General features: G+C 42.2%; 1 protein-coding gene across 1 annotated transcript in view; it reads left to right on the top strand.

The window, feature by feature from the left end:
• NUP205 (nucleoporin 205) overlaps positions 1-12,500 on the top strand; it is a 327,963-nt gene that overhangs the window by 174,418 nt on the left and 141,045 nt on the right. Inside the window, exon 22 of the mRNA XM_085884280.1 lies at positions 9,567-9,722. Coding sequence (XP_085740406.1) covers positions 9,567-9,722 — 156 coding nt within the window. The remainder of the gene's footprint in view (positions 1-9,566; positions 9,723-12,500) is intronic.

Below are 12,500 nucleotides of genomic sequence, written 5' to 3' on the forward strand. Positions count from 1 at the left end.
AAAGACTATGTTGATTCGGTGAAGGTGAGGGGCAATTTGCTCCCCACTGGATCCATGTTCGCCTACGGGAGGCTTGGAGGTGAAGGATGCTGGTGTGACGCAGGGTGTCGTGTGAAGGAAACCTTGAATAATGTCTCCTAGGCGTACATTAGGACTCACAATGCTAGAGTCAAACGGCATGATGAAGTGTGCTGATTTGTTTCTGGACAGCTCCAGCAGTGTGGGTTCGTTGTAATTGAAAATTCCAGAATTCCCACTCTGGCTGGTATCAGGAAACCTGATATCATTGCCTCGAAGGATGGGAGTCCAGTGGTTCTTGATGCGCAGATCAAGAGTGCTGGTCTTGCACGTTGTCGTACGTGAGTGGAAAGCATTGAGAGGGTAGGGTGAGGAAGGATACAGAAAGGGGGGAACATAAAGTTTTGAGGAGGTGGGGTGGGGTGGATGCTTTTTTCCACATTATCACATTTCATATTCCTAACTTTGTCAAAGGAGATAAAGATCATGGGATGGGATATTAGAATGCTTGTTAAATATGCAGAGAAACGCTGTGCTGTATGAGCGGGGGTGAGGGGATTGGGGATGTTTTGTGGACGAGGTGCAGAGCAGACAAAAACCTCAAAAATTATCTGTTGAAGAAGAAGAGACGTATCTTGGTGGAGAAGAAGAACGTATGTGTACCATTTGTGAAAGAGATACAAGAGTTGAAATGCATTCTTTAAATGATTTTCATTTTGAAGCAGTGACGCAGCTTCAATATTTGACTATGCCCATCCTTCAAAAATGAAGAAGAAGAATCTAACACACCGTGTTTAATCCTTCATAGCTCTATTACAAGGCTCTGAAGGAATTACAAACAAAAGTGGAAATGTGGAAACAAATTTGAATCAATCTGTCAACGGAACCCAATGAAGTCCAGCGCTTATCACACTCAGCTATGCCTGTACTTCTTGTGTTCTACTGAGGGAAGGGTATTCTAACATGGTGGATGCTTGGCCCCGTAAGTGTGCTGCAGGTTCGCTCCAGTTATATTTACAGCTTCGTGGGTGATACGCACTGATGTGTGTATATTATGTCACCAATTTGTATATGTGTATTTTGCTTTCTTTATATACTCTTTAACACATTCCCCCCACCCCCCCAAAAAAAAAAACATTAAAAAATATGTCAAAATAGAGGGATGAAATCTCAAAAAAAAAATAGGTAGGAATGACACCACATTATGATTCCACAATACAACACCACAATCCTCATGGATTACCATCACATCTTTCAACATTTTACTTTTGTTGTAGGATTGTGATGGGTGAAGACAGTGGCGTGCAGAGCTCTGGTGATGCCCGGGGCAAATCTTGATTGTATGCCCCAAAGACTCAAGTATAAGGCCTAATATACTGAGAAATATTATGAGAAAGGAAAATATTTTGAATATATAAACACAGATGAAACATGAAAGAAACGCTTTATTCGATATTAATATAAATCAATCAAATTTATTAAGTTATTTTCCTCAAATGATACCTCCTGTCACAAAAACACCAGAACGACTTCACTTTTTACATCAGCTGTGAGAAATTCTTTTTCAATGCTTATTAAAGCCAGGTTGGTCAGTCGCTCCTGTGACATAGAAGACCTCAGATATGTTTTTATTAATTTCAGTTTTGAAAATGACCTTTCACAGCTTGCCACTGAAAATGCGATTGTAAGCAGTAATCTGTATGAAACACACAGCGTCGGAAAGACATCCCTCCCATACTGCAGTAAAGACTCCAGAGCATCTTTAGGATCAGGGGGAACTCTATTCCCTCCAGCTCGAAGGAGCATGACAAAATCAATAATTTCGTCATATAACTGAATTGCAACCACATCATTGTCATAATAATTTGCAAAGTCTGAACATTCCTTTTTTAATTTCTCTTTCTTGTTCATCTTCAATCACTACTGAATTCAAGTTCAGAAGAAAAGAAAATCGGTCACTGAGTCTTTGAAGACGGACACTGCGGTCTTCAATTTCAGTTTTTAATCTGTTCACAATCTCCACCATTACTCTATTCATTTCTTCTTGTGCCATCGGTCCACTATCTCTTGCTGACTCTCCAGGCATTATTCTTCTTCTCCTTGTTCGTGCAATTAGTATTCCACAATATTCATTGGCTAAATCTATTGCATTGTGGATAATTTCATCATTCTTCAAATTCAAGATATGAATAAGTCCTCTCAGATCACAAGAAGCTTCATGGAACCCCATTTTCGGATTCTGCAAACGTTTTGAGACTTTCTCCACTGATGATAAAACTGAGTACCAAAAATTTAATAAAGCTATAAACGGGAACTGTTGAATAGAGTTCAGTAGCGATCCTGCATCAGATTTAGTTTCCCTTGAAAATTCTCCTTCCAGCAGGTGTTGAAGGCTTGCAATAACGTTGTCACACTCTTCGTGGATTACTTGCACAGCATCATGGCTGGAACTCCATCTTGTGTCGCACTGTCTTTTCACAGTCCGAGTGACAAAAGATTTTAACACTTCCCAACGAGAAGTAGATGAAGAAAAAAAAGTAAAGAGTTTTTCCAGAATGCCAAAAAATGTAACAACAACAGGTTGCACCTCACTTGCATGGACACAGGCCAAATTGAGGCTGTGGTTCTCGCAGTTCACAAACACAGCTTTTGGGTTAACTTCAAGAATTTTTTGTTGAACACCTCCTCTCACTCCAGCCATAACTGCTGTGTTATCATATGCTTGACCACGACAGTCATTCATGGAAATTTTGTCTTCTTCCAATTTTTCCTGAATTTTAATTACCAGGCTGACTGCATCTTTCTTGTTGACTTGAAAAAATCCCAGAAATGTCTCCTTTATTTCTACTTTTTTGTTTTCATCAATATGAACGTAACGCAGAATTTCAGAAACCTGATCTTCATGGGGCAATATCTGGAGTTGAATCCAACATTATGCTAAAATATTTTGCATCCTTAATTTTGGAAATTATATTTTTCTTGACAGCTTCACCAAGAAGATTGATTATTTCGTTTTGAATTCTGTTGGACAAGTAGGTGACACTTTTTGGTTTCTCTTTCCCTCTCTGCAAGTGTTTTGCTAAGATGTCATCATATTTGGCCAAAAGTGTGATTGTTGCAAGAAAGTTTCCTGTATTTTCACTGACTGTCTCCCCTGGCTCTGATAACCCAGATATTCCTTCTCCTCGATGTCCACGATTAGCCAGATTCTGTTTTGCCAGAAAGGATATAACCTCGACAATCCGTTCAGTTATAGCTTTCCATCTTTTCTTTTCAGCAGACATTTGCTGTTGAAGTTCAGCATCTATCGTAGTTGAATGATGGAGTCGAACTACATGGTTCAGGTATTCCCTCATGTGAGCTCTATCAGAAGGGCTTTTCTCATGGTCAGGTATTCTTGGATTCAATTTTCTCCAAGTGGAGAAACCGTCTTCCTTTCCAAAGTTTGACACAGACGACAAATGCTCCTTTGAAAACAAAAAGTAAACAAAACAGTCGCATGCTTGCCGATATGGACAGTACAACAACCATTTTCTCTCTACAATTTCTCCGTTTGTGGAAACTTTATCAAACCACTGTTTGGAAAATGATCTCCCATCCTTCTCAGCAAATGGACCACTTTTATTCTGATATCTTTCAGGGCCATGTTGTAATATTGTCATCTTCAAATGATCTGGAATCGGTTTCTTCAAACAGCCAAAATCGCTTCTTTGCAAAAATATGCTAAATCTTCTTTATTTTCTTCACATGGATCATCATCCTGACAACGAGACTGAGGAGAGAGAGTATTATGTTCTGACCGAGCTGAATCCGTATCAGAAAAATCCTTCTCTGCACCCACATCATCTTTTACTTCTCCAGGTTCTCCTACTTCTTCTTTACTTTTTTATCCATGCATCTAATGGCCCTCTTTGATGGGACTCATCTTCGACTCTGCCCCTCTTTTTTTCCTGTTCTGTGCTCCACTCGGTTGAAGTTTCTTCATCTGAGACATCTGAAAAAAAAAAAATATGTACAAAGTGATTACTGACTTACACACTTCTGAGACAAGCTTATTTTCTCTTGAACAAATATTCATTCTTGTATTTGTAGATAATAAGAGAACAAAAAATCTTAATTGGAGATAAAACCATTAAACCATTAAAATTAAAACAATAATATTGTTATAGATAACAGCTCCACCACCAACTCCCTGTGCGTTGCCAACGGTGCTTTTTATAGCCCGAGGGGAGAAGCCGTTGGAGGTTTTGCTACCCGAAATCGGCGCTTCCCCCTTTTACCTCTGAACCTTCACCCCAGGCTGGCTCCGCCCCTTTCACCTCTGATTGGCTGGCCTTTTCCAGGGCAAAGCCCGTCTTAATCCGTTTATGCAAATCAGCCGTTTGGAATGTGGCTCCCCCTGTTGCGCCGCGAGTTCGTAACAACGGCATTTTTCCGCTGTTTGCTGAGGAGGGCGCTGTGTTGTGGAGACGGCGTGGTTGTGGAGAATAAACTATACTGCAATAATTTTGAAACTCGATAATAATAAGCACACGAAATACTCGTAACATTTCATTTTCTATCTCAAAAACCATAAGACGCATGAGAAAATGGGAAGAAAATGGTAAACAATCAGTCAGTTGCAGACGGATAAATCATATTTCATTTTTTTGTTCCTTCGTATCAAATTATTTCACACTGATTCTCCACTGATAATTTTGTGCAATTTATATCATAGACTTGCAAATTAGTGGTATCATTATTCGAATATTAACATGTTAAGGAATAAATGTCTCATATTCTGAGGTTAAATGCCATAGCAGTCCTCTGATCATCCAGGCTTCACTCTTACTACATCCCACGTAAATATTTCATTAAATATCACCAAAAAACCTGTAAAAACGGAGTTGCACCCATTCTAGAGCTATTTACTGACCTGAGTAGGTAAAAGAATGAATCTAGATGCACAAAAAGCTGAAGAAAAGACGAGGTATGACTCGAGGAAACGCAGGAACGAACAGCCACGTCTGCTTGTTGCTTTTGATGGTTGCACCACGTACATCATGCACATGCATGTGGGGGGATGGGGAGAAGCACCATTTTCTCTAGACAGAAAGGGTACACCATGTTAAAGGAATAAAGGGCTAACAACTGCCTCTGCAGTGCGATGAGCCTCCAAAAATTGATTTATCACCGCTGAAATTTTAAAATTACTATCTTATTTCCTTCTCTGATTGAATGCCCCCATCTAATGGATGCCTGGGGCCAACGCACCGTCGCCCCCCCCCCCTCTTCACGCCACTGGGTGAAGAAGAATGAAGAAGAAGAAAAACGATGAAGAATGACACCACATTACGATTCCACAATAAGACACAATCTTCTTCTGGTTTAGCATCACGATATCTTTTGACGTTGTTCCATCACAATCCCACAACAAAAGTAAAATGTCAAAAGATGTCGTCATTGTAATCCATGAGGATTCTGGTGTCATAATGTGGTGTCATTCCTACCTTGTTTGGTTGGCTTTTTGAGACTTCATCCCTCTATGTTTTTACATTTAATTTTTTTTTTAATGTAGATTCAGTTTCGAGAAAAGGGGGGGGGCGATATAGAACCAGGAGCAGAAGGAAATTCAATAGAAATGAGAATTATTATTAAGTGACATGAAGCTTTTTTTCTGTTTGTTTGTTATGATTTTTTGAAACGAGTAGAGGAAATGGAAATAGGATGTGATAGTGTTGAGCAAGTAGAGGCAAGATACATGGTAATACTCCCAGGACTAAGCAGGGTACACTTTCTATCTGAGGAAGACCTTGGAAAAAAAACAACAAAAAGAAGTAACATGAAATATTGCATGGGACGAAACGGCAACACATTGTCGAGTAATGCACACAAAATAAGACAAATTCGGTTCAGAAAACTCAGCTTTGGTGAGGTGGAACCGAGTAGGTCAAATTTCACCATGCAAGTGCGAAGAACCCAAACCGGATGTTTTTCAAACTTTGTCGTCACGGAGATCTGCGATGTAGCCTTTTGTTGGAATCTGCCTGGTGAGAGTTGGTGGCTGTTGGCAACGGAATGTCCAAGGCACTGGGGTCACAGGGAACAGTTCCGAATGATCATGAGGTACGTGAAGAGGTTTGGCAGAAACTTTGTTTGGAAAGTGTTACGACCTAGCCCTTGAGTAGAGGGCTTGATGTACCACCTATTGCTCCGGAGGTCCTGATTGACGTTCTCGGGAGACCAATACGTACCCCATGTGCGGTCGCGCTGTATCAGCAGTCAGATGTGACCGAGTGACCTTAATATCCTAATGTTGATGCCAATTCACACACCCCACTCTTCGACACACAGTATCGTATGCAAATCCAATAATGCAATACAAGATTCAAAACAGAGAAATAAATGCAAATTTTTACTCAGGACACGAAACACAGCAATGAATGGACCATGTTACCACCAAGCAATGAATGGACCATGTTACAAAAAAAGGAACATAAAATATATTCAGCGATAATAATTAAGAGATTCAAGGACAGACAGGCACCAAGACAAAATGGACAAGACAGACAATTCCACGGCCCACCAGGTATCCCGAGCTAATCCCAAGGAGGGAGGGGGGAAGCAAAATAACAAAAGAATATTTGCCGAGATATGAAGAAAATAATGTGTAAAGGAGAAAGGTGGGGGGGGGGTGTGGGGGGGGAAGAAGAGGAAGAATTCAGGCCTGTTTGAGTTAACGTTCCAACGGCCTCGCCCTAGCCACAGGCCACAAGGCTGACGCTTCATCGCCACCCCTCCCTCTCTGGAAGGGCTCTCAAACTTTGCCAACGAATGAACTGGGGCAATTCCTGCAACACCTTGAAGCCACACGTTGCTTCAAGTCGGTTCAGATGACACTCAGGAGGAGGAAACGCTTCTGCTCGCCCCTCCGACCGTGTCCCAATGAGGCTTTCCTCTGCCTCAGTATCTTCAACACAGACAGTGCCTCCAACAGGCTGCCCTCGGAGGGATCATTCCAATCCTTAATGAGGTCTTACAGGCCAGGTCTCTCATCACACAGGCCAGGTCTCTCATCACACAGGCCAGGTCTCTCATCACACAGGCCAGACGTGCATCCTCCATTCATTTCCTGCCTTTTTTTTCTCCCTCACTCCTCGCACTCGCTTTTTCACCCGCCGCCACAGCTCTCGCTTCTTCTTTACTCCACTTTCCTTTCTTCAAAATCCACACAGTACTGCCGCATGAGATAACATGGAGGCCTCGAAAAGAGAATAGAAAGAGAAGAGGAAGGAAGTTCCTGCAGCAGAAGGATCGAAAACAAAACAAGATAAAATAATTAGGAAGAAAGAAACCCATCTTGAGAGCCACAGCAACCTTGGCAAAACCAAAACCAACCCCCCCCATAAATAGCAAAAAGCATCTGCCTGGGTTTTACAAACACTCACTGGGCCCAGAAACTCTTCACAAAGATCTTCGCTCAACAACGATAAGTGCGATCTGACCGGATCAAAGGCAAACATTTTTCAAAATAACAGCAGGTTCAACACTTGAGCTCTGAGCACAATCTTCAGAGAACTTCTCAAAAGGAGAGTTTTTAACAGATTAAACACATTCATTAACTCTTATTATAGGTAAAGCAGTCTCTGTAGGAGTTGGAAAATCATCTATATCCTCACATGAAAGTGGGCCAAATTTGTTGGCTGCAGATACCAGGTCTATTTTGGGTAAACTTTGTAAAGTGGCATAAATCCTGAGTGGCGTAACATTATGTCTATGGGTTGTTACTTATGTGCAAATGCTGCCGTCTTCTGAACTAAATGACTCAGGAAAAGTCTTTCCTTTCCTTTCCTTCATAAAATGAGGGTGAAAGCATCCCAAATGTCTGATGCACTCTTTAAATTATCAGAATGGGAAGACTGGGCATCATTATTGGAAACAGAAATTGTTCTTGTTGGAAGTGTTATTTGAAAGAAAATTTTAAAGGACGGAAAGAAGGAAGGTAGGAAACACTACAATCATTAAGAAGGTTGGGTTAGGCTGCGTTAATCCAGATGATAATCATGGGTCAGCATGGGGGGGGGAGTGACACGAGGTGGTGGTGCACTGCCCAGTTGAATCCCGTGGGGGGGAGGGGGAAAGAGTGCGAAAGAAATGTCTCTGGAAGGGTGCGCAAAATAAATGCTTCCAGAGCAGCATGTTGAGACTGAGATTTTCCAGGATTAACGGACATGACCCATTTATCAGACTAGCATCTAATCAATTCCAGATTAGAAGAGAGTGAAACAGCTGCAGTTGAGCAGTGGGATCGGGTACTGTACGACACAGTGTGGAGTCATCTGCAAAAAGGAAGAGCGGGTTTTCCAGAACATCGGAGAGGTCATTTATATAGATGAGGAACAAGAATGGGCCCAACACACTGCTTTGGGGAACTTCAGCCTCAACTGGAAGAGGGGAGGAGAAGGCTCCATTGACAGCAACACGTTGACTGTGTGAGTGGAGGAAATCAGAAATTCAGGAAATAAGACAACCTTGAATGCCACAGGCAGAAAGCTTGGCCAGCAAAGCAGGGTGCCAGACTGTGTCGAATGCCCGAGAGATGTCCAAGAAGACTTCCTGACATCTTGAGTTTTCGGGCCTCCAACCATTTCTTAGAGAGGAGCAGCAGCATGTCCAGAATCCAAGCTGATGGTCAGAGATCAGGCTGTTTGAAAGCAAGAAAGACTTGATAGCAGCAATGATGGATTGGATCCATGACTTTGATTATAATTTAAACTAAGCTCTCTGGTCTGTAGTTTACAGGATCTGTTTTTGCACCCTTTTTGTCATCTGGAGGGAAGTTTTCTGACTTCCAGATCTATGGGAAGTGGCCAAAGGAGCAGGATCTGGGTACATGGGCACTCTTGCTATCTGGGCTCATTACTGAAATAGACAACAGGTCAAAGCCAGACAGAACTTTATCTGCCTAATCAACTGAGAAAGACACGGAGTCTGGTAGAGGTGGCAGTCAAATCCTTTTGTGGGAGGACAGATTGATGTCCCCTTCAGTTGGCCTGTGCCAAGAGCACGATTCTGCATCATTTGAGTTGGTCCCTTACAGTAGCCAGAGAGATATGAGCCTTGATGAGAAAGTGATAAGAGCCACCAGGGCCGGCAGGAGAGGAACAAGAGAAATTGGATGGAAAGTTTGTCATTGGTTGTCCATGAGAGAGGACGTACTAGTTGGAGACTATGGGTTGAGAAGTTAACAGTTTAGTTCAGGCCCACAGAGTTGCTGCATTGCCATGGCTGGTTGTTTTTGAGCCACCACCCAGCCAGCTGAAATTGTGACAGTTGAAGTCACCGCAAATGAGAAACGGAGAGTTGGGATATTTTACTGCAAGTTTTAATCATTTGATCTTAAGACAGCTTATGTGATCAGTATTTTTTTCTTTTTTTTGTACATGTATATAACTGACCATGCTTATAAACTCTTATTCATGAACATGTTTCAGCAGGAAATGAATTTCAATCATTTTTGTGTGGGAATTTTATGTCTATGTCTATGTTTGTCTGTGTGTATTTGTCAGAGTGCCAGCCAGCTGCATTAGGAGAGCTGGGAACACGTGCCAACATATTAAATCTACTGCTCTGTTCACTGGAACACAAGTCACCCAATGTGGCTCTCTTCTTGTTCGGCTTTGAACTCAGGAAACCTGCCAGTAGCACCAATCTGCAGGATGCCGGTATGTTACACAACGCCATTGCTGCCTCCCCCTCACTTTGTGTCACATATTTTGAAGCCACTTGACTGCTCAAGCATGTTTGAAAAATTTGGTGGAGATTAGGCCAGCGGCTCTTTTTTTTTTTCTATGATTTTCAGATTTGTACATGCACATACATACAGATAATTTCCTTGTGGAGAGATTTTTTTATGCCCATGACCTGACCCTGGGTACCCCAAGCAAGTATGCTAACTTTGGTGGAGGTTAGCCAAGGGGTGTGGAATTGTATAGAAATCAAAGAAAAAGTCCTCACACATAAGCAGCCCATGCACACAAACAAACAAATTAAAAATCACTCGTAGAGTGACACTTGGCGAAACGGAACGGCACTCGGAAGAGCCGTACCTCTGTCAGGCTGAACAGTTCAAATTTTGTATCCCACTGATAGGTCGGATCTGAATCAGTACCTTAATCAAAATCGAATTGGCTTGTTCTTCTCACCGAACCAACTCTTTTACCTTGTTTTGTCACAAGTCGTTCACAACTTTTACAGGTGTGTGTGTGTGTGTGTGTGTGTGTGTGTGTGTGTGTGTGTGTGTGTGTGTGTGTGTGTGTGTGTGTGTGTGTGTGTGTGTGTGTGTGTGTAGCTCCAAGGAAGTGCATGAGTGAAAATTAGGTGTTTGGGTTAATTAAAACACCCCTTTTGAAGATAATTAATGGCCTTATTTAATTGTATCCTTCATCCAGCACATCCTCAGCCACCTCACTGTCTGGGGTCATAAGGCGACTCCTGAGTAACCTCACTTGGGTCTGAAGCTGCCATGTTTTTTTAGCCTGCTCAACCATGCTTTGACTTGGAACAGGCCACACCGATTTCTTAACGATTTTTTTTTTTTTTTTTGCTATCCTCACATATTATCGAATGCCTGTTCATCGTAGCTACAAATTGCTGGATACATCGCTTTTGTAAGTGTTATAGTTTTCAAGTTCAGAGCTTGGAGCGATTTCATGCAATATATGATACGATTTTCCACGATGTAGTCTCAAGGAATAATTAAAATATAACATCGAAATATTATTTAGGTTTTGAGGATCGGATATCGTCCAGATTAAATGTGTCGAAATTTGGTAATTTAATGATATAAGGAGTCTTATAACTAAGCCTGTATACCTATTTTCTTTAAGCAAGCAAGGGAGTGAAACAGCTGATATATCCTTCTCCATATATACATAAGAAAATGTGAAATTTCCAAAGCATTAAACATCTTTTTCTACTGTTTGGAGAATTACATTGAGTAAACAAAAGATTGAAGAATGTGCCAAAATTAACCAGCTTTATTGAGCTATATGATTTATTGCATTCACTGCTTGACATCACTCCCTGTCCCCCAGCGGGACGACTTACCCATAGTGTCTGTCAGATCTGTGTCTATATTTTTGGAGGTATCACAAGGTGCTCTACAGGGAATCAAAGCAAATCTGGTGAAAAACGGACATTTTAAAATATATGTATAACGTTTGCGCGGACCGTGAATCAATGTATCACATGACGCGTGCACAGATGAGCAGGCAATGTGGCAGATTATCTGCATTGTTTATTTCACCGGCGGTTAAACTTTGCGATATCTTCAGGGTTGTTCTTCATGAAACAGCAACTCTTTTGGACATTAAATCATTATTTGAATGAATTAATTTAATTCCTTGAGCTGCTGCAGGTGCAATGATAACCGGCTTTAAAGTTAAAGGGATTCTCCATGGTATGCAGCCACAGCCTGGCCAACCATTCCTTATCAACAATTTAATTGCAATGCTTGCTTGAGTGCTTAAGCCACTTGCCGAGCACCCTACAGTCGATAGCGGCACTGCGGGATGTCATTCTGAGTGAATCGTTCACTCACTGTGATGCTTTTGCAATGCCACGTCATCCTGAGCGAGTGGCTCGTGCTCCGTCTTCCCGAGCGAGTGAGTCATGCTCCGTCATCCCGAGCGAGTGGCTCATGCTCCGTCTTCCTGAGCGAGTTATGAAATATCACCCAATTTTCGAGCCATCTGCTGTGTTAATGTGTTTTATAGATTACCGAGCCAATTTTTTTTTCCATCTGTCACACACAGCTGTTTATAAAGAATAATGTTTGTGAACATGCACTTGAAATGTCGAGATAAATGCAACATTGTTTTTTGATGAAAGCTACTCACGGTGTTTGGGTTGAATGCAGTACGTACTGTCGTCCGTAATCACACTGACTCCAACCTACCGAACCTGAAAAATTGCCGATATTGGCCAAGCTTGTGTGTGTGGGTGTTTTTTTGTGTGTGTGTGTGTGTGTGTGTGTGTGTGTGTGTGTGTGTGTGTGTGTGTGTGTGTGTGTGTGTGTGTGTGTGTGTGTGTGTGTGTGTGTGTGTCTCTCTCTCGTTCATAAAGTCTCTTTGTCCCATCCTTGTTCTCCTCCCAATACAGTGTGGCACCCTTCTCCCACACCACTCTCACTCTCCCCTCCCCCACCCCCTCCTCTCTCTCTCTCTCTCTCTCTCTCTCTCTCTCTCTCTCTCTCTCTCTCTCTCTCTCTCTCTCTCTCTCTCTCTCTCTCTCTCTCTCCCCCCCCTCTCTCTGTCTCTGCCTCTGTCTCTGGTCATATGCGGATGGTGGTTATCTTTGGACTGTGGTTGTCTCCGGAGCCCGGACGTGTCTGGGTGGTATTGATGTCCGGACGAGCAGTGTTTGTCTCCGGACCGCTTGGCTCCGGGCGGTGTTTGTCTCCGGACACATGCATGCGGTGTTTGTCTCTGGACAGCTTGGCT

The sequence above is a fragment of the Eptatretus burgeri genome, chromosome 6, assembly GCF_056783735.1.
Source record: "Eptatretus burgeri isolate ZD-2024b chromosome 6, Ebu_testis_v1, whole genome shotgun sequence".
Taxonomy (NCBI): Eukaryota; Metazoa; Chordata; class Myxini; order Myxiniformes; family Myxinidae; genus Eptatretus; species Eptatretus burgeri.